General features: G+C 48.6%; 1 protein-coding gene across 1 annotated transcript in view; it reads right to left on the bottom strand.

Moving 5' to 3' along the window:
- Positions 1 to 18,784, bottom strand: part of Podxl2 (podocalyxin like 2) — a 33,082-nt gene extending 14,298 nt beyond the window's left edge. The window contains exons 1-2 of the mRNA XM_085840350.1: positions 18,674 to 18,784; positions 8,893 to 9,165 (exon numbers count right to left, since the gene is read on the bottom strand). Coding sequence (XP_085696476.1) covers positions 8,893 to 9,165; positions 18,674 to 18,734 — 334 coding nt within the window. The 5' untranslated portion in view covers positions 18,735 to 18,784. The remainder of the gene's footprint in view (positions 1 to 8,892; positions 9,166 to 18,673) is intronic.
- Positions 18,785 to 27,232: the final 8,448 nt, after the last annotated feature.

Genomic DNA, 27,232 nt, shown 5'->3' with positions numbered 1-27,232 from the left:
ACCCACCCCCCCATGGTGGGATATTGTTTGACATCATAATGTAAGAAATGAGAAGGAGCCTGGGGTGGTTAATCTTAGGTGCCAACCTGATGAGATTTAAAATCACCATGGAAATAAACTTCTGGGCATGTCTGGGGGTTGGGGGCGGGTTTCTAGATTATGTCAAATGAGGTGGAAAGACCCATCCTAAACCTGGTCCAACTATCCCAGGGGTTCTGGAGTCCTGGACAGAATAAACAGGGAAGAGTGGGCTGAAGTGAAGCATTCCTCTCGCTCTCTCTGCTTCCTGGCTGTCAGGCAATGTGACCCACTGCCTCATCTTCCTGCCACCATGACGGACTGCACCCTCAATGTGTGGGGCACAGTAAACCCTCCCTTAAGTTTCTGTTGTCAGGCATGTTGTTACAGCGACAGGAAAAGTGGTGGATGTCTCGCTCCTGCCTTCTCAGCAACATCCTGGAATCACATTGCACACCCCTTGTGCATCTCATGAGGGAGCAAAGTGGCTGCAGGGACAGCTGTGATAGTCACCACTAGGATGAGGCCCCAGCCACCTGGACCTCTAACGCTGGGCTGCTGGAAGTCCCACCCTCTGTCAGGTAACTAGCTGCAATTAATTAATTACCTTCTGGAACTTTCCTGGCCTCCTTAAAAAAAAAAAAAGCCTTCCTTCCCTCCTGTTGCCTCTCTCTTTCTTCCTATATTTTTTTAATCCCTTTTATCTAGAGAGAGCCACCTGTTAAAGGTTCTTCAAGGGAAGAAAAAGGGGAATTCATATATTCTCTGAGTGCATCCAACTTTTACCATACCTATCCTGGGGCCACACAACCAGACCTCTCATCCTCCACCTTCCCTGTTGATACTCCTGTCCTTGAAACCCTGTGGGCTTTTGTTTTGTTTTGTCTGTCTTTGTTATTTGTTTTTGAGACAGGATTTTTCTGTGTAGCTCTAGCTGTAGACCAGGCTGGTCTCAAACTCAGAGACTTGCCTGCCTCTGCCCTGAGTGCTAGGATTAAAGGCGTCTGCCTCCACCACCCGGCTTCAACACAGTTTTAAAGAGCAAATACCCACCAGTGCCTGCTGAGTGAGTTCTGGCTTTGGTGTGTGATGTACCAGCTGGGGGCTCCCTGGAGCAGGAGAGGAGGCTCCACATGGCCGCTCCTGGGAGATCCTGCGGGCTCACGGGCAGCCAGCACATGCTCTGTGAACCCTGCTCTCCTCAAATGGCTTGCTCCTCCGCCCCTTTCTATTTCTGTCTTTTAACCTCACCATGGTGCCGGTGCTTGCTTTCTAAATATATCGTGCTGTATGTTTCTCTGGGCTTTGCACAAGTCCCTCCCTTGATAGACTACGGCCGGGGGACCTTATTCTGTCCCTCTCCCCAGGGCAGAGTGTTAGCACTGAAGACATTTGGCATTAGCTGAAATATTAATGGAATGACCTCCTTGTTCAAGGCCTGGAATTAAAACAGGCATCGGGGCCAGAGACCTTAAAAGATCACTTTAAATGTCCCTTCAGGTTAATGTCAAATCTCTGAAAACTGTACCCTTAGTGCACCCGACCAGTCAGCAATTCAACCAAGTGTTAACATGGAAATATCCAAAGCCAAAAGAGATCTGTCTAGAACATAGGAGAAGGGAGAGGCCATCAGTCAACTAGAACTGACTTTCTAAGGGTCAGCCTCAACCATCTTCAAAGAGGTAGAAGCAAGGCTGGGATTTCACACAGCTTGCCTCTACTGAGCACTTGGGAAGCTGAATGGGGAAAATTGCTGGAGTTCAAAGTCAGCCTGGGAAACTGGATGAGACCCTGTCTCAGAAGCAAGGCCTGACACTCTCTGGCTCCCTGCAGTGGAAGGCGGGTGCTGCTGAAGCAGGGGCCAGTGCCCCACTGGATCCTGGGACACCATCAGCCCTCACTCCCAAGTTGCAGAAGTACTTGCTGGCACAGGGCATCGGGGCTGATGATCAGACCCCAGAAGTGTGTGTACCACAGCTCTGTTTAATGCCAACGCCTTTTAAAAATCCATTTCCTATAAGGGAAATAAAGTCAGAAGAGAGCCAAGATCAGCAATCAGTAGCTTTAGGTGATGAGAATGTAGGCCGATTCTATTTTCTTCTTTTATCTGCACTTTAAAATATTTATATGCTAGTATTTATTACAAGCATAAAAATAAAGAGTTTTATTCCTAGGGTCGGGGTGCAAGTGTTCCCTCCAGTGCTTGGCAGCTGGCTCCGCCTCAGGGCCTGTCCTTCCCAGTGAATGCACTCACATGGGTACAGTAACTACAGGGCCAGAGCACGCAGAGGCAGCACCAGCAGCAGCAGCTACGGCTCAGCACAGATTTGAGGTACATCACTATCCCCAGGTCCCAGCAGACAGCTGCTTTAGCGTCTGGTTTCTGCAAGTTCCATTTCAGGCAGGCGTAATTAAAGGAGTCTAGTAAGAGTGATTCCATCTAGGGAAGGGTGGGTGATTTGAGATTTCGCTTTGCCACTTACTCTCTGGGTAATTTAGTGCCACTTTTAAAATCTCTGACCCAGTTTCCTTAGCTATAAAACAGTGATCGTGGCTGCCCTGCTTCTGAGACCCATGAGATACTCAGAGTGAAAGCCGTACTCAAGGCTCTGCTGTTCATGGTCCCCTCCATGACCCTTCTTTCTGTGAGTGTGATTCCCCTTTGGGAATATGCCTCCCTTTTCTTGGAGTTAAGTGACCCCCATGGACTGGCTTTAGGGGTAGCTTGCCTCAGCCCTTGCCAATCAGCAAATTTTGGCTTTGTGATAGGACAGGGAAGGGGTTCAGGACCCAATCTGAACCAACCTGATCAGCCCTTTCCTGGTCCTGCGATGCAGAGCTCACTCTCTATGGGGTCACTAAGGAAAGGGACAATGACTTTTCTGGACACTCTACCTGGATTGAAGCCAATAGGACAAAATGGAACAGGATAGCCCAGACAGCCCTTGAAGCCACAGAACAAGATCGAACAGGATAGCCCAGACAGCCCAAGCTGGCACTCTGAGTCTCCCGCTGGAGCTGCAAGCCTGTTCCTTGTTCCCTGAGCCCCCATAGGTCCTTTTTCACACAAGTCAGCCAGTCTGTGCATGGGGATTCTAGGACCTGCTGGCGGCCAGGGGTCATTCACATCCTCTCTGGCAGGATTCTGACTCACTTCTTCTCTGGGATCTTAGTGCCTAATGCAGATCCTGTCTTTACAGAAAAGAAAATGGGTAGAGAGTGGCAGGGAGCAATTGTGGGGTTTTGTGGACTGCGTATCAGCTCTGAAACTCACTTTGAAATTTATGGTTCAGAAGCCAACTGTGAGTGTTGGCCACCTGCAACCAGAACATTCAGGAGGCTGAGGCAGGAGGATTGTGAGTCCTGGCAGTGTGGGCTACATGAGGGGAGGGGGGCAGAGTTTAACTGTGGTTATGACAGTACCAAAATAGGCCTTTAATAGGTGATTAATAAGGGCCAGAGCTTCACCTCCTGGGTGGCTTAGTGTCATGATCAAGGGGTAAATGTCACAGCTCAGGACCATGAGACCCAAAGGTCTCACAGATGTGCCCTTCTACTGTGGAGCTCTGGCTTCCAGAACCTTCCAATCCTACAGTAGAAAGCGGCTAAAACTGGATAAAATGGCAGCTATTGTTTATCTCTAGCCGTTGGGAATGAGCTGATCTTGCTTTCACTCCACCTCAAGTTTGCTGACGGCATGGCTACATCCACACCCCACCCCTCCTCACTTTGTTGTGTCTGCTCTTCTGGAGACACAGACCTGAAGAGCAGCTGAGACAACTCAGTTCCTCAGACACGGGGTGTAGGACCCTGACTCCTTGAGTGAGAGCAGAAGCCAGCAATGGTGGTGACACAGTACCCATTGGGTCTTCTAAATATCTGCCTCCCTACCCATTGCCAGTGTGGACCCTAACTCTATTCCCACCTCATCCCTCTTACAGTAACGCAGGCACGCGAGGAAACTGAGTTTAGGGGCTGCTAATGGCATGCAGAGACACAACTGCCGGCAGGTGGACTGGGAAATGGGTACCTTCACCCACCACTGGCCCAGAGTGTGAGATGGCGTGGGACACCAGCTCCATGTTACCTGCCAGGCTACATACCATGGACAGGGCACTAGCAGCACCGTAGCTGCCAGCATCTGCTCATGGACAGCATGCAGGACTGCCCCCTATTGAGCTGGGTAGTGAGGGACGGTCACCTAGCAACCAGGCAGATAGGTGAAAAAGAGCTTTTGTGGCCAATGGGATGGGAAGAATCAGGTGTAGAGGCTGGAGGAGCAGGTTTGAGCCAGTGCCAGTTAGAATAGGATTCTAGGGGCAGTGCTAGAGTCACAGGTGAGCCCCTGAGTAGTTCATCCGCTCAGCTCTGCCAGGCAGAAAAGGAAGTGGGGCTGTACTGTGGAGACCAGTTTCTGGTGGGCTGGAAATATAAGCTGCGTTCTATATAACTGGGGTTCACCCAGGAGTGTTTGCCCAGAAAGATGGAGTCATGTGGTATAAAATGGCAAGACACAAAAGGGGAGGGGAAGGCCACAACAAGTACACAGTTAAGAGGCCCACAGTTAAGGTTGCCTGCCTGTGTCCTTCCCTTCCTTGTGAGGACTGTGCTAACATCACTTGGTGAGACTTCTTATCATGAGGCCTGCAGTAGCCCAGCGAGGAGAGACATCCCTTCCCTGGACTCAGACGCTGCTGCGACCCCAGGAGTCAGTCCCAGTCACTTCTGCTGCTCTCCTACCCACTGCCTGCCTGCCTCTACTCCAGAGAGAGGCACAGAGCATCAGACTGCCCCTTTAGGACGGAGGGCTGAACTGTTGGGATGACGAGTCACCTACCCGGGAAGAGGAGATGAGGCCCCCTGGTGGTTTAGATGAGAATGTCCCCATAAACTCCTGTTGGAACACTTGGTCCCCAGATGATGGCACTGGTTTGGGAAGTTGTGAAACCTCTAGGGGGCAGAGCCTAGCTGGAGGAAGGGAGTTGTGAGGGGTAGGCTTGGACGCTTCCTTTCTGATCTCTATTTTCTGTTCCTCTAAGATGTGAGCAGGTAAGGTGTGCCAGACGCATGCCATTGTTGCCACGGAGCTGCCCGCCATCACATCTTACCCCACCGTGGTGGGCTGTATCCTCTTTAACTCTGAGCCCAAAGAGACCCTTCTACCTTTAAGCTGCTTCTCGTCTGCTGTTTAATCACAATAACAAGAAAAGTCACTGATATGGGTTTCTACCTCTCACCAACATTACAGTTACTAAATATAAAAGTATAAAAGCACAGGAGAATAGCAGAATAGAGATATCTCAGGGAGGAAAAACTTCTTTAAACAAACAAAGCATTTCCAAGGGTCTGGATCAATGGCTCAGCAGTTGAAAACACTGGCTGCTCTTTCACAGGATTCGGGTTAGATTTCCAGAATTCACATTGACAGATCACTGCCTCCTGTAACTCTAGTTCCGGGGGAGATGATGCCCTCTTCTGGATGCCCTGGGCACTGCACACATAAACAACCAGCCACACACACAGCATGTAAACAAACACATTCTTTAAAACTTACAAAAACCAAATGACAGACTGTAAAAATGTCTCTGTTTGTAAGTGTCAGAGACATATTTTATTTCTTCTCTATAAAAACTGTACAGTGGCAGAAATAAAAAGAACGCTTCAGCAGGAAGAAGCGTGACAGTGGTGACAGTGACAGCCATCTGCAGAGCACTTCGCAAGGCCAAATGTTGTGCTGGGTGCTGGGAACACATCCCTCCCTGCAAGGTGAGGACCCCCACCTATCCTAGGTGAGACTTGGCCTCATTCTTTAGCCTTGCACTGTTCACTGATGTCAGTTGCTGCTAGTGGGCAGGACTGGAACTATAGAATCTGCCTTCTCTCCACTACCCCATGCTTCAAGTCCAAAATGAAAACTGCATTTTATTTATTTTCACTTTATGTGCATGAATGTTGTGCCTACATATATGTATGTGCATCACTTTCATGCCTGCTGGATCCTCTGGACCTGGGAATTGTAGATGGTTGGTTTTGAGCCACCATGTGGGTGCTGGGAATCAAACCTGGGTCCTCTTGAAGAACAACCAGTGCTCTAAACCACTGAGCTATTTCTCCAACCCTGAAAACTATAGTTGATATTTCTATAAGTAAAATATTTTGCTTAGAATATGTTATATAATTTATGTTCAGAATATATACATGTACATATATAGATTTAATGATACATATATATTAATATGTGCTTTATTTATATTAAGCTTACTAGGCTATTACCAAAGACCATTATAATTTTCCTATCAAACTGAGCAAAATCCTCCCCTTGACGGATTCTAGGGATGGAAGCCAGGCCTTTGTGTATGGCCAGGGAGGCAACTCTACCTTCGTGCCTCATCTCCAGACCCTGGCTTTCTTTTTTTTTTTTTTTTAAAGATTTATTTATTTATTTAATGTAAGTACACTGTAGCTGTCCTCAGACACACCAGAAGAGGGCATCAGATCTCATTACAGGTGGTTGTGAGCCACCATGTGGTTGCTGGGATTTGAACTTCGGACCTTCGGAAAAGCAGTCGGGTGCTCTTACCCACTGAGCCATCTCACCAGCCCGACCCTGGCTTTCTTGAGACTGGGTCTTGCTACCTAGTCTAGGTTGGCATCTACTGCATCAGCTTCCCGCACACAAGGAATGCTTAGGCCATTGCACTTGGCTAATGGAACTCAGGGGTGGGAAACGTCCCAGGCCCCAGAACTGGGTACCTCTGGTGAGTGCATGCTGGAGTCCTTCTGGGGGTCACAGTGGGGATGCTAACAGAGCCTTTGTAAAGACCCACACACTTGATAGCAGAGCTGTTCCACTTGCCTTCCAACTGTCTAAAGCTCTCCTCTACCACTGCCCTAGGCTGACTTGATCAGCCACAGCCCTGGGCTCCCATGGTCCTGTCTCTGACAGGCTACTTGGCGAGAGGAAGAACAGAACATTGAGGCACCTGTAGATGGGACACTGGATGTGGAGTGGGAAGGAGATGGTTGCCAGAGATGTCACTTTGCAGTCCTTTGTACCCAAGGGTGGTGACATGCATCTGTGGCCTGGATTCTTAGGATCAGCCCACATCCTGCCAGACTTTTACAAATCCACTGCCTTATTTCTTGGGGTCTATTTGGGTTCCCTGCCTTCTGTTCCTGGGTGGGATGCTTGACCTAGTGATTTCATTCTAGCCATTATCCCAGGACACCTAATAGCCAGGGCAGTGCAAAAAGGTATGAGGTCGCCGGGCGGTGGTGGCGCACGCCTTTAATCCCAGCACTTGGGAGGCAGAGGCAGGCGGATTTCTGAGTTCGAGGCCAGCCTGGTCTACAAAGTGAGTTCCAGGACAGCCAGGGCTATACAGAGAAACCCTGTCTCGAAAAACCAAAAAAAAAAAAAAAAGGTATGAGGTCATTTGCTGCTGCAACTCACCCTGTAATCCACAACAGGGGAGGAGCTCAGGCCACCTGACAACCATGTGTGAGCTACTGCACAACTGTTAAGATTTGAGTGGTAGGGGCTGGAGAGATGGCTCAGAAGTCATAAGCACTGGCTGCTCTTCCACAGGACCTGGTTTAATCGCAAGCCCCTAGATGGTGGCTTATAACTGTCTGTAATCCAGTCTCAGGGTACCTGTCCCTCTCTTGGTCTCCTTGGGTCACAGGAACCCATAGGGTGCAAAGAGGAAATACATGCTAGCACAACACCCATGTACATAAAACAAAAATAAAGGAAACTCGTAAGAAAAAAAAGCAGGTTGTAAAAGGATAATTAATAATGTGGAAATATATTTAAGAAATATGTTGAATGAAAATATGGTCCTGGGGCTGGAGAGATGGCTCAGCTGTTGAGAGCACTGACTGTTCTTCCAGAGGTCCTGAGTTCAATTCCCAGCAACCACATGGTGGCTCACAACCATCTGTAATGGGATCTGATGTCCTCTTCTGGTGTGTCTGAGACAGGTACAGTGTACATATACATAAAATAAATAAATAAGAAAAGAAAAAGAAAATAGAGTGTTCCTTATGGTTCTAGTTTTTTTTTTTTTCAGTTTTCTGTTATGGCTTTATTTCCTTTGAATTAACTTTGGTTTTTTATTTTGTTTTGTTTTTTTAATTTTTATAGCGTTTATCTCCTTTGGAGACAGGGTCTCATTCACAGGCTGACTGGGAACTCACAGTGATCCAGCTGCATCTGCCTCTGAGTGCTGTGATTAAAGATATAGCTATCAAAACCACAAATATTCATGTAAAAATTATTAAGATTTATATATTTTATTTTAATGTGCATGAGAGTTTTCATTGCAAGTATGTCTGCCTGTGCACCAAGTGTGCACCTGGTGTCTTGCGAATATAGAGAAATTCAGAAGAGGGAGTCAGGTCCCCTGGAACTGGAATTACAGGCAGCTGTGAGCCACCATGCGGACCTCTGGAAGAGCAGTCGTTGCTCCTAACCAGTTCTTGTTTAAATCACAAAGCATAGATCTACTGAGCATGTCACAGTTTTGGAAGAAGACCTGTGGCTGAATTTGATACCACAGTTCTCTTTTCCTAGTCTTTAAAAAGAGGACCCCACAAGCCCAGCACAGCACTGCAGAGGCTAGGACTGGAAGGACTGCAAGTTGCTCGCTGCTCTGGCTATCAGCCCCAGGCTGTATGTGTGAGTGCCTGGGCTCAAAACAATAGTCAGTGTTAAGGAGAAACTTAGTCTCAGAGATGTGACCATGACAGATGTATGGCAGCCTGGAAGCCACCAGAGAGGAAAGGGGAAGGGGCTGGAGTAGAAACTGTCTCAAGGCCCCTCACCATGGATCACTCCTGATATCCTGTGTAGAGGTAAGTGAGCAGAGCTACCTGCAGTGGGACCCAGGTCCAGGCTGGAGCCGTTTAGTTCCTCTTCTTCCCAGAAGTACTGTGGCGGCTGCAGGAGCCGGGACTCATCGCTGTCCTCACTGGGGAAGCCCGAGCCTGGGGCTAGGCCGGCGTCTAGACCCATGGCCTCACTGGGTTCCTCCGAGTCCAGTGGCTCAAATTCAGTGGGCAACAACAGGTCCAGCAGGGACGTGGAGGTGAGGCCCTCGGGGCCAGGCTCATCCACGCCCACTGCATAGGCACCCAGAGAAGCTCCTGTAAACACAAAGCCAGATATTAGGAGGAGTACTGAGGACAAGGACTGGCTAGACAAACCACAAAGACGAACCTTCTAGGCTTCAAGGGGACCTCAGATGCCCTCTGTAGTGTGCTGAGTCTTCCCTGTGACCAGCAGGACCAGCAGGGAGTGAGAACTCGGTGACCCAGCTCTCTCATCCTCAGGATGCTCAGAAAGCTCCTCTGTCCCAGTCTGGTAGCTGTGCCAGGCACTGCAGGTACGAATGTGAGCCAAGGACCTTGCTCTGCATGTGATAATGTTCTCTAAGTTTGCATCCCAGCCTGAAACTCCTCCAGCCTGCATTAGATGCAACTGGCATCCAGGCAGGACTCCTGGGTGCAGTTTAATCACCCTCGAAAGGTTGCAGGGTAAACTCACTAGTGCTGGTAATGCTATAAGCTTATTTAGAACCTTAGACTCTCCTGATTTATCGAGACAAAACAACGACCAGACTACAAATTAAAAGGGATCATCTCCTCTTTCTTTCCGCCTGACACTGAGAACAGCCAAACTGCACTACTGACCAGTTCCACAGTTAGCTTGGCCACCGTATTGTTGAAAGCTCTGAGAAGTTGCTCAAGGCCCCTGGGTCTCACTTCTTCACCTAGAAGGCCAGGAGGTTGGTGTAAATGCCCTCTGAGTCCTTCCTAAGGCTAAGAACATCTGTGGTGTGGGGAGGGCAGGTCCAAGTCCCCACCCGTGCCCTTGCACTGAATGCGGATGACTGTGACCTGCTGTGATTATAATGAAGGGAAATTTTCACTGATGTTTATAATAAAAACAAGACCTCATATTTTTCAGGGCCATGTGCAAAGTGCCTTACAAACAGTATCTGAATTTTAATCTCCTCAACCCCCTGATGAGGAAGACAGGGCTTGGCCACTGAAGGCAAGGCAAGGATCCCAGAGTTCCAGCAGAACCTGGGGAGATGTCAGGTACATTGTGCACACGTCAGTCAGCCCAGGACCAGGAACAGCACACTGACCAATAGGAAAGCACCTGGGTGGGGTAAGCGGAGCTTAAGAGGGCTAGAAGGGGAGGCAAGAAGGGTACCAAAAAAAAAAAATGTTTATACTTGTCTTCCCTCTCTAGGCTAAGTGGCTCCAAGCTCATTCCTCACATCCAACCTTAATGTCCTCATGTCTAAAGCATGGACAGTCACTCCAAGCTCCGAGTCCCAGAGGGAGAACGTTTGTCCCAAGTAGGCAGAGCTATCTATCCCCAGTGAGCCCTCAGGTACTATGTGCTGCTATACAGGGACCTGAGGAAGGCACAGAGGCCAGGAGGTCCCCCACCTAGAGAACCCTAAGAGCAGACAACGGGTTGTATCTCCTGCAAGAAGAGGCTAACATGAGTGTCAGGGCTCAAAGTTCAGTGTGGCCTCCCAGCCAATTCAGGCTGACTACAGAGGCAAAGGCAGTCCCACAGGGCGAGAGCGGCATGCTAGACCCTTCTACTCTGTGGCTCAGAGACACTCTACTCTCAGCAAGCTTATCCGCAGGCCTCACTCCGAGCTGTGGGAGGCCAAGTTATACCTGGTGGGGGGAGCTCTGCTGGAGTTTCTGGCTCAGAAGCTGGAAACCATGACACCTCTTCCAGAGCATCTCTAGATATCCCAGATCCAAAGTCAAAGGCCCTGCTGCCATAAAGCTAAAGCTGTCTTCATAATGCTCCTGTGTCCACATTACTAGCTCACGTGGGTAGGACACTACGTAGTCGTGCTCCAAGATATCTAGAGACCAGAGGGAGTCGTGACAATCTTCGTGAAGTCCACAGCCCCTCAGGTTCCTTTTGGTTTCAAGGAGAGGATGCCAATGGGTCCTTCCTCTCCAACTCTCACCCCATCACAGGGAGATCCTAAGATACTCATGTTGACTTTCTAGTCCTAATGTAATGGGGAAGAGCAATATCTATCCCATAATAGGTAGGTAGTAGTGAGTCAGGATGCAGGGTCCCACACAGAGACTACCCGGGTGCCAGGTTCTTCTCAGAGATGTGGGGAGGGCATCCTCCAGGAGGGCACACCACTGAAACTCAACTTTGCTCTACCTCCCTTGAGGCTAAGCCCCCACTCCGCAGACTTGAGTCACTGTCCCATCTTCATGACAGGCCTCAAGCTTTCTTCTCTTAGGACTTCTGGTCCATCTGCCCAGGCTAGCCTGATCTACGGGAGTCCGTGTAGAAAGCAACCAGGCTAGCATAGTGTTCCAGGTGAAACCATAAACAGCCAGGAGGCACAGATATGAAACTTGAAGAAGTCTGGCTGTGATGAGAACCGTCAGCAGATCCCAGGCTACACAGCTAGCCCAGAGTCATGCGCTAAATTAACAGAGTTGTTCAAAATCAGTACCTTTTACCCCAGACCCAGCATAGACTTGGGGGTAGGAGTGTGTGGGAATTAAACAGAGGGGAGCCACAGATAAGCCTTGAGCCCAGTTATTCTGTGAGGAGCCCCAAGAATCAACATTTCTAGAAAGTTCCCAGGTTGATGTTTCTAGTTTGGTGATCACATCAAGAATTTCTGGGGGTTGGGACTAGAGAAATGGCTCTCTGGTTAAGGGTCCTGACTGCTCTTTCCAAGAGCATGGGTTCAATTCCCAGTACCCACATGGTGGCTCACAACCATTTATAACTCCAGTTCTGGAAGATCTGATGTCCTCTTCTGGCCTTTGCCTGCACTGGGCACACATGTGATACATGATGTGCAGATATATGTGTGGACAAAACACCCATACACATTAAAAAATAGTAACAAAAAGAATTTCTGGAGGTTTTTCAATATTGTTTTAAAATTAACATTTATTCCCTCTTGTGTGTGTGTGTGTGTGCTTGTATGTGCTTGTGTGCACATGTGCATGGATGACAAAGGACAGTTTTTGGGAATCAGCTCTCTCCTTCTACTGTATGGGCTGGAGAGAATGAATTCAGGTCATTGGGCTTAGTGACAAGCACCCTTACCTACTGAGCTATCTTGCCATCCCAAGAAGTTCTGTTTTAAGTCACAAAATTTGGGGATGATTTGTTACACACCCCCAAATTTGATGCAGCCTGTATGTACACTGAGAAAGGTTATAAATGGTGTTCTTTCATATCAGAGTAGGATTACAGTCATTCATGCATGCAATTTATAAATGTTGGCTTTGTACCAGGTATTATACAAAGTCTGGCATATGCAGAAATAAGAAAGATATAGTCCCTGATCTCCATGGAGCCCAAGAAGATGATAGAGCACCATAGCATAGTGTAACATGCTGTGTATATATGTGTGTGTATGCATGCATGTATGTATTGCATATGTATGTGCATAGGCATGTATGTATGTAGGCATGTATATATGAGTGCGTAGGCATGTATGTATATATATATGTAGGCATGTATGTATGAGTGTGTAGGCATGTATGTATGAGTGTGTAGGCATGTATGTATGTAGGCATGTATGTATGAGTGTGTAGGCATGTATGTATGTAGGCATGTATGTATGAGTGTGTAGGCATGTATGTATGAGTGTGTAGGCATGTATGTATGAGTGTGTAGGCATGTATGTATGTGTAGGCATGTATGTATGTAGGCATGTATGTATGAGTGTGTAGGCATGTATGTATGTATGTAGGCATGTATGTATGTGTGTATATGAGGCCTGAAAGCACACCACATGATGACAGCATGGTGCCCTGCTAGCAGACTGCAAAGCAGGGAGAGGCTGAACAAGAAGTGATGCTAGGAGGGAGCACAACTTGGGCAGAACCTGGGAATGCTCACTCCTCATCTCATTCTACGGGGTGGACAATGGTGCTCCCCAAGAGAGCACGCACACAGTGTGCCAGACCTCACACTGCAACAAAACAGTCAAGGCCACATTACTGGAATGAGGGCTATACTACTCACAGCTCCAAAGGCCAGTTTTGGTAGGAAGGAATCAGGTTTATTCAAATGAGAAGGTGGGGGTGCTTCTCCCAACATGCTGGCCTGTGAATATCCTCTAACCAACTCTCTCCAGAGACAGTCCCCCAGGGATCTCTCGGGTATGTCAAGATTCGCTACCACTGCTCACTATGTACTCTCCTCCACACTACCCTCTGGAACAGAGCGCCACCAGAGCCTAAGTGTACATATGACTCACCCAGTGCACCGGGCTCTGCATGGATGAGTAATGCTGTTGGTCCACAGACCACACTTGGAATAACAAAACTCAGAGTAGCTTCTGACAGCCAAATCGGCACCTACCATCCCATCGCAAAGATGACCCAGCCATATTCTTTAAAGTGGTAGAGGGACTCCCCATCAAGGGACAAAGCCCAGTACCCCTCCCCCACTCTCCACAGTCGCAATCATTCCCTGAATGCTCTGTGCTTTAAACTGAATTTCTAGAGATTTCCAGAACGTTACAACCTCCTTTGCTTTCTTCATACATGCTATGCCTTCTGCATGAGCATCCATTTATCCTCGTCTCTTCCCTACCTAATTCTCAAAGAGCTGTTGATTTGTATTTTTCCTGAATGTGTGCCTGCATGTAACACCTGCTCTGTAGTGCCCACGGAGCCAGGCTGAGCGCACTGCATACTGGAAGTAGAGTTGTGAACCTCAGTGCGGGTGCTAAAAACTGAACCCAGGTCCTCTGCAAGAGCAGCAAGTGCTCTCAACTGCTGAGCCACCTCTCCGGCCTCCTCCTCCTCCTCAACTGCCTAATTCTTATTCCTGTCTCTGGACACTGGACACAGCCCCCTCTCTCTCGCAGCTCTCTCTCTCACAGCTCTCTCTCTCTCTCTCTCTCTCTCTCTCTCTCTCTCTCTCTCTCTCTCTCTCTCATGTGTGTCTGTTGTTGTATGCATGAGAACATGCACACGGTGTGTATGTGTGTCTGTTATTTGCATGTAAGCATGTGAGTATACATACTGTGTGTGGTGTGTGTGTTCTTGTATGCACGTGAGCGTGTGAGTATGCACACACATGCAGTGGCTGGAGAAGAACGCCCGGTGGCTTTTCCTATCATTCTCAGTGTTAATCCCTTGAGCCTGTAGTGTCTCTCACGGAACTAGATGCTTAGCTAGCTGGCCAGCAAACTCCAAGATCCACCAGTCTCTGCCCCCCAAAGCTGGGGTTACAGCATGTCCAGCCATGCCCAGCCTTTGTGGACACTGGGACTCTAACTCAGGTCTTCATGCTTGCACGGCAACCATTCTTATCCACCGAGACAACTTCCTGGTCCCAAATAGTTTCTGAACAGCCTTTCCTAGTCACTAGCCCTGGCAGGGTGCCATTCTTTGTTATTCCCGCCTTGGCCCTACAGTCTGCTCACCCAATCATACAACCTCCCTCAGATGGTAAGCACACAGTGGGTCCCTCAGATGGTAAGCACATAGTGGGTCCCTCTACACTACAGAGTCTGGTTCCTGATACACAACCGGGCTCAACAAGCCCTTGAGTGAATAAATAATAATTGGGTCGGACCCTCTTGTTTTACAGATGAAATCACTGAGGACTCGTGGGACTAAGTTAATAGAAAGAGCTGTAATTAGCTGCTTCTCCCCACAGGAAGGCCTTGCAGATGTTCTATGAAGGAGGTTGGGGATGTAATTATTTGCTGAGCTGGGCGGCATAAAACAATATTCAAGGCAGCATAGTTACCCCCACGGGATGTAGGTGCCCAGGAGGGGAGCCCGCACTGAGGATCAGAGGACACCCTTTGCCTTTGGACATGCTGCCCGGGGTTCCTAGCTGAGTTCAGGTGGAGGGCTCTGTCTTCCTCTGAAGTGCCCCCACAATGCTATCCACCACGAATCTCTATTCACAGGCCCACAGGGGCCCTGTTTAGAAACACTTCTATAAAGTGTCCTTATTTATTTAACACTTATTTTCTAATTTTAAAAAAGTGGAACAGATTCACAAAATCCTAATGCCAACTAAAGCCAAGATCCCCACGTGAGGAATGTGTCATCTTATTGCACGTAAAATTCATACAAGAATCACTCGGTCACTCCCAAGCTTATGGTCTGAGCCGGGTGGTATGCCAGGTCCTCCCTGGTGATGCAAAGACGGACTTTGGACAGTCTCTGCCTGCAGGGAAATTAGCAGTTTAGGGGGAAAAAATGGAATCTAAATTGTATACAAGATACCAGCTGCTTCGGCAGCCCTCGTTTGCAGAAGCAGCCTCCCCAGGGCTGGGGAACGGGGATGGCAAGGAGCCAAACGAGAGAAACCAATCTGGAAAAACTCATTCATGCATCCCAGGAAGAAGAAAACGTCAGGTGATGAGGGATGTGTGTGCTAATTAAACCCTGAATATTGTACAGGTTCCCAGTGCGCCTGAGCAGACGCACTTCCAGGCCAGGAGGAGTACAGCTTTATCCACACACTGTGCCTCAGCAGGGATGCTGGAGAAGACAGCTTCAGCCACAGTAGGAGAGAGTAAAGTTGGTCTTCCTCAAGAGTCGTGAACTCACCCTCCACATGGGTCCTGAAAAGATGTGCCCTGTTTGCTTCGGAGTCTCTGAACTACCTCCTTGGAACCTAACTTAGCTGGGTGTGGTGGCACACACCTCTAATCCCAGCACTTGGGAGGCACACACAGGCAGATCTTTGTGAGTTCAAGGCCAGCCTGGTCTATATAGTGAGTCCTGGGACAACAAGAGCTACATGATGAGACCCTATCTTGAAAAAACAAAACAAAACAAAACAAAACAAAAAATTCCTAACTTAAGTGTGGTAGAGAAGCAGCCACAGCCAACTGGCCCAGCACACTCCAGCCAACTGCCCCAAAGACAGCAGGGTAGAGCTACAGGCGTGGGAGGCAAAGCTTCTTGCTCAGCCACGTCTGCGTGCAGAGCTGGGTTCATCCTGGGTTTGTCCAGGTGGGACCCTCTACTCTCCATCTGCACTCCAACAGCTGGCAGTGACCCGCCCCCAGCATCTCCTCTTTATCAACCTTTCCTAGATGGCCTATAGCCATTCACAAAGACTGAAATCTCACTTTAAAAAGGGGGAGGGGAATCTGATATTTCCCCTTGGTTCTGACTTCTTCCCAACCAATTTTTATTCTCTGGAAGGCATGTTCCTTGCAATGGCTGCTCTGTCTTTATATAGACCTGATTATTTTCCAAAGGCTTGGGTACTGGGTGATCACTTAGGCCATAGGCTCGGGGGGGGGTGTCTTGTTTTTTTAGACCTGTCCACCATAAAAGGGCACCAGAATAGAAGGTGAGCCCTGTCCATTCTGCATATACTTTTTAAATTTAATAATTAGTCTGCCTCAGGGGAGTCTCCACCTGGTTTAAAAAAAATTCCAGAATTATACTTGCTGTGTGATTCCTTTTCTTCCTCAAGCTCACTGAATTTTCTGTTACTTCATTACCCCAAAGGGAGGCAGAAAGGAAAAGGCACACAGGGAGGGATAAGGGGGATCAGCATCAAGAAAGATCCGATCCAAACAAGCCCAGAAAGGGGGGTCACGGAGACAGGCAGACATCTTAGGGGTAGAGAAAGCCAGGGCCCCAGAACCCAGTGTGTGTCCTCCTGCACGGTCCCGCTCAGCCCTGGCAGGCAGGCTCTTCTGTCTACCACCAGCTGCACTCGGCCCTCCCCTGTCAGCAGCTTTCAAGTCAGATCCCCCTAAGCCCTTAGCAGACACCAGCATGGGAGGTGGCTGGGCAGCATCTGCCACTCTGCCCCCACAGCCCGGAGTGGCAGCCACAACAGAGATGCACCCCCACCCCACACTCCCATCCCCCACCCCCACCCGACTCCACTGATGTTTGCCGCTGAGAAAGAGTGCGTGAGTGAAGCGTTCTTTCTACACAAAGGTGTAGAAAGGAGGCACGCTGATAGACACACGTGTGCCTGCACAGAGGTGGGGGCATACAAACGGGGGTGGGGGGGCGGGGAGAGAAGAGGAAAGGAGGGACCCTGACTGTCATCCCACTGGTCACCAGGATGGGGTCATGAGAGTCAGGCCTCCACACTGACTTGCACTGCTGGCAGGGATGGTGTGGCTCCTATCTAGAGAGAGAGCAGACCTCCCAGAGAGGACTGTATGCAAAGATTTGGGTGGTCTGTGTAGATGTCCCAGGCCAACATCAATAGACACTTCCCCATAAAATGTGCCCAGGGCAGGCACAGCAGTGTGGAGGGGTCAGTTACCTCTCTGACTTTTTGTTTTATTTTATTTATCTATCTATTTATTTAGAGACAGGGTCTTGCTCTGCAGCCCAGACTGGACTTGGATTCCCAATCCTCCTGCCCCTTAGGTTCCTAAGAGCTGGAATTACAGTTACATACAACCCTGATCAGCGTTCTCCCACCCCTGCCCTTCTCCAGGCATTTTCCCGGTGTTCTATCATTGACAGTCTCAAAATAAGGGCCCACCACCTATTCATATCAAACAAGGTCTTTACCTGACCTCATGTAGACGCCTCCTCGAATTTGTATACATTACACTGGGTGGGTTTTGGTGGGGTAACTGCCTGAGCACTAGTGGCCAGTCCCATGCCTGTCTCCACTGGAGGGGAAGCGGCGCGGGGCTATTCACCAAGTCTTGTAGCCCACCTAGCCCAGCACCCTGCTCCTGTACCAGGCCCACCTTAGGACGGGGTCCCAGCTCCGATCTTCCCTGAGAAAGCTGCTCTCCCATGTCCTGGTCTGACCCACCTTTGCAGTCAGCCTTCCTCCCTCCCCTTCTGTGGTGGCGGCTTGCCTCTGAGCCTGTCAAGCTTTTGTGCCCGCCCCCTACACTCGCACACACCCCTGAATCCCATGTCTACCCCGAGAAGCTGTCTCTTTCTCCCTCACACACATATTTCTTACCTGCCTCAGGCCCCGACCTGTCACACGCCCACACTAACGAGGTATCCGGAGTGACTGCTGAATGAAAACCACGTACCCGAGTCTCACACACAGCCCCATATGGCGGCAGTCGCTGTCGCAGACCTACCCCTTTGTCAGCTCCTAATAAAGTTGCCCCGCGCAGTCGAGGACACGCGTTCACAACGACACGCACACGCCTTCCCAAGCAAGCTCCACGCACATGTAAACATCCACCTCGGCCACGCAGCTCTTTCTCTCTCGGCCCTCCGCATCCCCGGCCCACGCGCTTTGGGTACCCGCCGGACCTTTACGATGCGATTTCTCCAAGGGTGTCACCCGTGCGCTCTCGCCTCCCTGCTGAGCTTCTCTACACCCTCGCGCGCACACACGCACACGCCCCTCTGCTCCGTGGCCAAAGACTGGTCACCTGTCACCTGTCACCTGGCGAGGGGTGGGGCGCGGACACCCTGGTGCAGCGGCCCCGCCGCCGCCGTCCTCGAGCGCGCGCGTGGCACGGAGCATCCAGCGCCCAGGACAGGGCGCCTGGGGGGTCCCCGCGCCAGGCCCCGCGCCGCCGCCTCCTCCCCGCGCGCGGCCGACCCCGCGCGCCCCACAGCCTTTGTTCTGCGGCGCTGCCAGCACTGGCCCGTGGCGCGCTGCGCCCTCGCGGCGTGGCCCGGCCCCACTCACCGGCGGCCAGCAGCAACAGCAGCGGCGGCGGCAGTCGGGCGGCCCGCAGCGGCCGGGCCATGGTGCAGCGTTGCCGCCCGCAGCCGCAGCGCCGCGGCGCCCGGGCCGGCCTCGGGGGCGCGCAAAGCGAAGGCGGCGGCGCGCGTGCGCCCCGTTGGCCTGCGTACCCGCCACTCACGCGCTCATCCGCCCAATCGATGCAGCGGAGGGCTCGGGGGCGGGGTCCTATTGCGGAGTCCGGCTTCGCACCTGCACCTCGGGCCTCGCGCACTTCGCCACCACCCGGAGGGGGGGACCTCCCTGGGAAGCGGGTCCCGAACCCTTTGTGCAGCGGACCGGGCCCCAGTTACAGCGAAGGAGACAAAGGCCAGGATCAGCAGAGACCTGCTGGGGCACGTGGCCTGGGAATCCTGAAGGCCGGAGAGGACCAGGCTTTGGTGAAGAGACTGGGCAAGAGCAGAGAGCTGAACTCTGTGCCGGGTGTAGTTTATTTTCATTTTATGTGTGTGAATGTTTTCCCTACATGTACGCACCGCGTGCGTGTTTGAAGTCCACTGATGGTTGTTGAGCCACCATGTGGGTGCTGGGAACTGAACTCCGGTCGGTCCATGCTCTTAACCTCTGACCCTCCAGGGGTAGTTTAGACCCCCAACTTCCAGTTGGCTTTCACAGCCTGAGCAGATCTGTCCGTGTCTTCAGACATCTTGTGGGAATCGCTTTTCTCTCTAGCCAGTGCTTCCCCTTGACTTCAGGTTTCCTGCTGTGCCAATATGGCAAATACGACAGGCATTGCTCTTCTTCCTAAGTGTCAGGAGGGCAGGAACATTCCTCAGCATGTGTGCCCAGAGCCACAACTGTAGGAAGGCAGGTTAAGCACAAACGGAGGCAGAGGGGACCTTCTATGGAGACACTTATAGGATGCACGGATGTTGGGTAAGCTGGGTTTGGGCGAAACCATTCTAGATACAGAGAGAAACTGTGGCAATTCTCAGATAGAAAGATGTCTCGCTTCTTTAAGTGACAGTGAAAACACTGACTGAAGCATGACTGTCCCACGCCTGTAATATTTGTACCAGACAAGGTGCATGCATGTCAACCCAGCACTAGAAGGGATCCAGGTTAAGACCAGGTCTGTCTGAGCGACATAAGATTGTCTGGTGGGGGAGGGGAGCTAGAGAGACAGCTCAGCAGAGAGTTTGTGGCTCTTGGAGGACCCAGATTTGGTTCCCAGCACCCACACTGCTACTGTCTGTAACTCCAGCTCCAGGAAACCCAGTGCCGTCTTCTACTAGATTGAATCAGTCTGTACTTAAAGGCATGCTGTGTTGGGAGAGAGGCTCTAGGTTTGTGTTAAGAAAGAAGAAAAGGCGTTGGACTCCTTCCGAAATAATAAGGATCAAACTTGACAGAGGGCGACTCCCGGAAGATCTTGGCTACAGACAAGAAGAGGAAGATTGGCAAGATCAACAAGATGGGTAATGTATACACTGATCCCTGTACTTGGGGACAGCTCTGGGACTTAAATGTCTATATACAGACAGCAAATTGTATTGACTACAAAATTCTCAGGGCTTATTATGACATACCATCTTTTCAGATAATGTAAATGGAGATTTGAGTTTGATTTTATGATCAGACTAACTTCTAAAGAAAGACAGTTGTCTTTCACCTGTTCAAAGAGCAGAAAATCATTCTTAATTGATCTCTGCACCCTGCACTTTCAATACAAATGTCGATAAGGCTTGTATATTGCAGAATGGAAGACCAAGAAGGCAGCCCTGACAGGATTCACCCTCGAGGATCCGGAGATACTGAGACCTACTGTTCCGGCTTCTTGCTTGATCCTACGTCAAGTATCAAAGCTATTTCCTCTAAAGACTTGCTTCCGGGACATTTTCAGAATAATTCGCTCACTTGGTCCAGCCTTTCAGACTATTCCAGTCAGACTTCATTTAAGCCTACACTTTCTCAACATACAGAGACTGGACAACAGATGCTACAGCTTTCTTAAGAGTAACCGGTTTTAGCCAGGTGTGGTGGCACACGCCTTTAATCCCAGCACTCGGGAGGCAGAGGCAGGCGGATTTCTGAGTTCGAGGCTAGCCTGGTCTACAAAGTGAGTTCCAGGACAGCCAGAGCTACACAGAGAAACCCTGTCTCGAAAAACAAAAACAAACAAACAAACAAAAAGAGTAACCGATTTTGTTTTGTTTTTTCTAATTTTCTTGGGTCCCCCAAAAGGAATTCTTTGCTTCAGTTCAGCAGGAAACAATTACAAGGAGACTGTCAATCCCTGTCCCTTAAGTTGGGATGGATGGTTTTGGTCATTTTATGAGTTATAGATATGCTGTCATTTTAGGAGATGGTATACAAATAATTGTGGTCTTGAATAGGGAGGAAACGAAATAAAGAGGTTAGATTCTGGGATTCCTTTTCTCTTCCCCTTCCTTTCCTCAGTCTTCCTTTCTTCCTTAGGTAAGGGAAAGGGAGTTGAAAAGAGAAAGATGAGGAGGAAACCCCCGATTGAGTTTAAATATTTACTACATGTGGGTACCTGAACATACATGGCATTTATTCACGGAAACATGCACACACACACACACACACACACGTAAATAAAGCATGAAGAGACTGGATATTGGTTTAAATGTAAGGGACACCTACTGGCTCTTACAGAGAACCTGGTTCTGTTCTCAGCGCCCAAATAATGATTTAGAACTGGTGTTAACTCCAGTTCCAGGGGATCCGGCACCCTCTTCTGGCCTCTGTGGGCACCACACATGCATACAGTACACAAACATGCAGGCAGACACTCATATACATAAAGTCTAAAAATAAACCAAAAATCTTTTTAAAAAATATTTACACTGGGCAGTGGTGGCGCACGCCTTTAATCCCAGCACTTGGGAGGCAGAGGCAGGCGGGTTTCTGAGTTCCAGGACAGCCAGGGCTCCACAAGAGAAACCCTGTCTCGAAAAACCAAACCAAAAAAAATTTTTTTTCTTACTTATTTTATGTCTATGAGTACACTGTAGCTGTCTTCAGACACACCAGAAGAGGGCATCAGATCCCATTACAGATGCTTGTGTGCCCTCTGGGAATTGAACTCAGGACCTCCACAAGAGCAGTCAATGCTCTTCACCACTGAGCCATCTCTCCAGCCAGCGAAAAAAATCTTTTTAAAGATAAAAAATGTTATTTATAGTTTTATAGCCCCAACTGGCCCAGAACTCCTAATGTAGACCAGACTGGCCTTGAACTCACAGAGATCCATCTGCTTCTTCCTGAATGCTGTGATTAAAGGCTTGTGCCATCCTGCCTGGTCTATGCTAGCTATTTCTGTAAACATATTCACTCCTTTTCTGCAGGGGTGTCATTAGATAGACAGATCCACCTGGCTCTTCTAGTCTATTTAGAAACACAGGAGTTGAGGAGAAGGTACAGGCAAGACTTGAGCTTCCAGGAAAGAGCAGAACGGACATGCTCTGTCATAAGCAGAGAGTGAATATCACTGGGAGAGAGTGGAGAAGACAGAGATGTGTGGTGTTTAACAGTTCTGTAGTTTATCCTTTAATGTGAGGATCCTGAACACAAGGATGAAGTGGCTAACCTAAGGATACAAGGCAGGGCAGCAACAGAACACAGGAGCAAAGACCTTCTTATTCTTCACCTAGCCTGAGGACCATCTGACTACACAGTCTGCATCATTTGATGGGATGTGTAGGTGGGCCAGGTCCTATAGAGTGAAGGATTATGGATGTCAGGGTAAGTATAAACTTTGTCCTGTAAGAACTACTTTTAAAGGTATAAAAGGAGCTGTTTTAGCTAGAGTTTCTATTGCTGTGATGAAACACCATGACCAAAAATCAAAGGAAGTCAGGATAGGAATTCAAACAGAGCAGGAACGTGGAGGCAGGAGCTGATGGAGCTGATGCAGAGCCCATGGAGGAGTGCTGCTTACTGGCTTGCTCAGCCTGCTTTCTTATAGAACCCAGGATCACCTACCTGTCTAGGGGTTGGCCCTACCTACAGTGGGCTGGGTCCTTCCACATCAATCACTTATTAAGATGTTGTATTGGAACTCATGCTGTAGACCAGACTGGTCTTGAACTCTGTCTCCCAAGTGCTGGAATTAAAGGTGTGTGTACCACTCTTGCCCATCTTGCTTGTATCCAGTTGACATAAAGCAGCCAGCACAGAACAAATGAGATATACTCAATAGAGGAAGCCACAAGCCCAAATGCACCTGCTTGTAAATAGCTCTCCAGTCAGAGCAAATCACAGCGTAAACCTCAGCTTTTCTTTTCTTTTCTCTTCTTTTCTCAAGACAGGGTTTCTCTGTCCTGGAACTCACTCTATAGACCAGACTGGCCTCGAATCAGAAATCCGCTTGTTTCTGCTGGGATTAAAGGCATGCGCTACCACTGCCTGGCAAACCTCATCTTTTAAAAAATTAATCCTGTGAGAATATTGTGTGTGGAAGCCCAGGGAAGTCCCACAGCTGGCAGAGATATTATAGCTGTGAATGCATGTATTTAAAAGGTTAAAAGTGAATGAACTAAGTGTTCAATAAAAGACGCTACTTAAAAAAAAAAAATCTAGGGCTGGTGAGATGGCTCAGCCTGTAAGAACACTGACTGCTCTTCTGAAGGTCCTGAGTTCAAATCCCAGCAACCACATGGTGGCTTATAACCATCCATACTGAGATCTGACGCCCTCTTCTGGTGCATCTGAAGATAGTTACAGTGTACTTACATGTAATAAATAAATAAATAAACAAACAACAAACAAAAATCTTAGCAGGGCCAAAGTGAGTAGGGCCGAGCAGCAGAGGTCCTGAGTTCAATTCCCAGCAACCATGTGATGGCTCATAACTATCTGTACAGCTACAGTGTATTCATATGCATAAAATAATCTTTAAATTAATCCACAGAAAACAAATCAATAAATGTCTATTGTTTTAAGAGAAACGATGAACCTGGTTGAACCAATTGCTGAAAGTCTATTGTTCAAAAAGATAAATGAAAGCCAGGCACAGTGGCTCATGTTTGTATTCCCAGAAGTCAGGGGGCTGAGGCAGGAGATTGCTTTAAGTTCCAAGTCAGGGGCTGAGCTATAGAGTAAGAGCCTGTCTCAAAAATAAAAATAGTGTGGTGGCACAGGTCTTTAATTCCAGACAGAACTTGGGAAGCAGAGGCAGAAGGATCTCTGTGAGTTCCAGGCCAGCCAGGGCTACATAGTTAGACCTTGTCTCAAAATAAATGAGTGTGTATATGTGTGTGTGTGTGTGTGTGTGTGTGTGTGCGCGCGCGCGCGTGCGTGTGCGAAGCAGAACACCTACAGCATCAGGGACATTAAGAAAACAAAAGTATAAATTTTAAAAATTGTAAGAAAAACAACATGACATATAAATAACACTTAAAAGTTTAAATCAGTGTTTCTCAAACCGGGTGGTGACCCCTTTGGAGGGCAAATGACTCTGTTGCATATCAGACATGCTACATCTCAGATATTTACATTACGATTTGTAACAATAGCAAATTTACACTTATGAATTAGCCATGAAAATAACTTTATGGTTAGGAGTCACCACAACATGAGGAATTGTATTAAAGGGTTGCAGTGTTAGGAAGGTTGAGAACCACTGGTCTAAATGATGCTGGTGAGATGGCTTAGCAAGGCACCTGACACCAAGCTGAAAAACCTGAGTTCATGCCTGGAACCAACCAATGGTGGAAGAAGAGAACTAACTCCTGAGTGTTGTTTTCTGATCTGTATCTGCACACACACACCGTGGCACATACACACCCACATGTTGTTGCACATATGCACCTGCACACACATGTGCACCTGCATACAGATGCACATACACAAATAGTAAAAGTCTAAATGAATGCCTGTGTGTAAGTGTGTGTATGCCAGAGACAACCTGGAGTGTCACCCTGCAGGCACTGTCCACTGTTTTTGAGATGGGATCTTTGCTCTGGAGCTGGCAAGGTAGGGTAGTGTGGCTGGCCACTGAGGCCCAAGGACCTGCCTATCCCTGCCTCTCCAGTGCTGGAACAAACACACCTTTACTCCTGGCATTTTTATATAGGTTCTGAGAATATATCCCATGTCCTCAGTGTTTTAAAAACTGGTGCAATTGCCAGGCTTGATGGTAGAAGCCTTTAATCCCAGCACTCAAGAGGCAGAGGCAGGCGAATGGATCTGCGTTTTTGAGGCCAGCCTGGACTACAGAGCAAGTTCCAAGACAGCCAGAACTACAGAGAAATCCTGTCTTGAAAAAACCCAAACCAAACCAAACAAGCAAAAAACAAATAAACACACACACACTCACACACAAAAGCTGAGCAATCTCCTCAGCCTCTAAGTGAATGCTTTCAAGTAAAATTAGGTTTAGTGAAATTCACCCCAGTAGTAGAAAAGCTAAGAGACCAATAGCTTTGAGAAACAAAGGAGCCTGTCTCACCCAGCAGTCACAGCCTCACAAAATCTCAGGCACGCCGCCTACAGCCATTCATCCCAAGCATTACTGTCACAGCTAAGCAAGGCTCAGCACAGGGACATGACTGGTAGAGTAAGAGAAAAAAGACACACGCCTTATTCTCTCAATTATGTGATTAAACTTGGCATCTCTATAAAAAGAGCAAACAAAACATTTTCAGGGATACAAACTAAGAGAAGGAAACTTTCACGACCCAGAAGAGGATCTATCTCCCAGGAACCAACAATCAATAACATACTAGATTTCATGGTGTGATCTTTACAAGTGTGCCCCGAGAGCTCAAGTGCGGAGGGGCATTGCTAACACCCAAACCGCCGAATTCTGTAAGAGGCCACGGGATAAAGAAAACACGAGAAATGGGGAAAACTGCAAAGCTTAGGAACCTGAGTTCAAGGCTGAAGAGAAGCAGACAGTTGGCCCCAGTCTGGTGACCCCTGAGAAGTACAGGCCAGGGGGCATGCATGTGGCTCAGTGCAGCTCTGGCAGGACGTGAACAGGGCTCTGGCTTGTTCTGGCACTGCTTAAAAAAAGAGAACATTCCATCTTAACAGCACAATTAAAAGGCAGAAGAAACCAAACCAGACCCGTGGACTCCACATGCAGAAGGAGCTGTAGCTTCCTAGGAAGCAGACAGTGGGTAAAGATGTATCTTGTCTGAACACAAGAACCCATTACTATAAAGATGTCAGTTCTGTGTGTTTAACAGCTGTCTTGCCTTATGTAGCTTTCTGTTGATGTGACCAATCACCTGATAAAAAGCTTCTAAGTAAGGTTTGGGGCTAAGTTCCAAAGATTTGCCTATGGCCCATTGGCTTGAGGACTGAGAAAATACTTCACAGTGGCAGACACGTCACAGTAACCTGGAAACAAAGGCTACATTGGGGTCCAATAACCTTACTTCTTCCCACAAGGCTCCAAGCTGGTGAATTAGCATTGAGCTAGACTGGGGTACACGCCTTTAATTCCAGGAGGCAGAGACAGAAGAACTCCATACTGAATTCCAGGCTAGCCAGGTTTACATGGTGAGACCTTGAATTGAAAAAAGGCTATCTTAGGTCTCATGAATTCTCCCAGAAGCCTTTGTGCTTTCTCTTCCTGTAAGCAGCCAGAGGTGACCTGTGAAGATGGTTCGCTATTCTCTTGACCCACAAACCCCCTCCCCCCAAACCATGCAAATCAAGAGGTTCAAACCTTCGAGTTCACTTTAACAACACCCGGGAAACTGCCCAGGCCATCAAGGGTATGCATATCTTCAAAGCCACCAAGTATCTGAAGGATGTCACTTTAAAGAAGCAATGTGTGCCATTCTGGCGGTATAATGGTGGAGTCAGTAGGTGAGCCCAGGCCAAACAGTAGGGCTGGACACAGGGACGGTGACCAAAGAGTGCTGAATTTTTGCTGCATATGCTTAAAAATGCAGAGTCATGCTGAACTTAAGGGTTTGGACATGGATTCTCTAGTCATTGAACACATCCAGGTAAACAAGACACCTAAGACGCGCTGACGAACCTACAGAGTTCATGGCCGGATTAACCCATACATGACCTCCCCCGGCCACATTGAGATGATCTCAGAGAAGGAACAGATCGTTCCAAAGCCAGAAGAGGAGGTTGCACAGAAGAAAAAAATATCCCAGGAGTAACAAAAACTCATGGCCCAGGAATAAAGTCAGCATAAAATAAATGCAAAGGAAGAAAGAAAGAGAGAGAGAGAGAGAGAGAGAGAGAGAGAGAGAGAGAGAGAGAAGAGAAGAGAAGAGAAGAGAAGAGAAGAGAAGAGAAGAGAAGAGAAGAGAAGAGAAGAGAAGAGAAGAGAAGAGAAGAGAAGAGAAGAGAAGGGAGGGAGAGGGAGAGGGAGAGGGAGGGAGGGAGGGCTATCACATTAGCAATGACCCTTAAGGGGGACATTTAAAACCCATAGTACAGGCCACATCCACAAAGCAGATCTAACCAGACCTACTTCATTTTGAAACTGAGGGCAGGCAGAAAGGGCCTTCAAAAAGCTCAGGGAAGCCTCGCTGGCACATTAAACCAGAACCAAAGGGATAGCAC

This window comes from Mus caroli, unplaced genomic scaffold (genome assembly GCF_978045245.1).
Source record: "Mus caroli unplaced genomic scaffold, Mus_caroli_1 scaffold_7, whole genome shotgun sequence".
NCBI classification, from domain to species: domain Eukaryota; kingdom Metazoa; phylum Chordata; class Mammalia; order Rodentia; family Muridae; genus Mus; species Mus caroli.
Note: the sequence above shows the minus strand (reverse complement) of the source record. Positions and strands in the feature narration are given on the sequence as shown.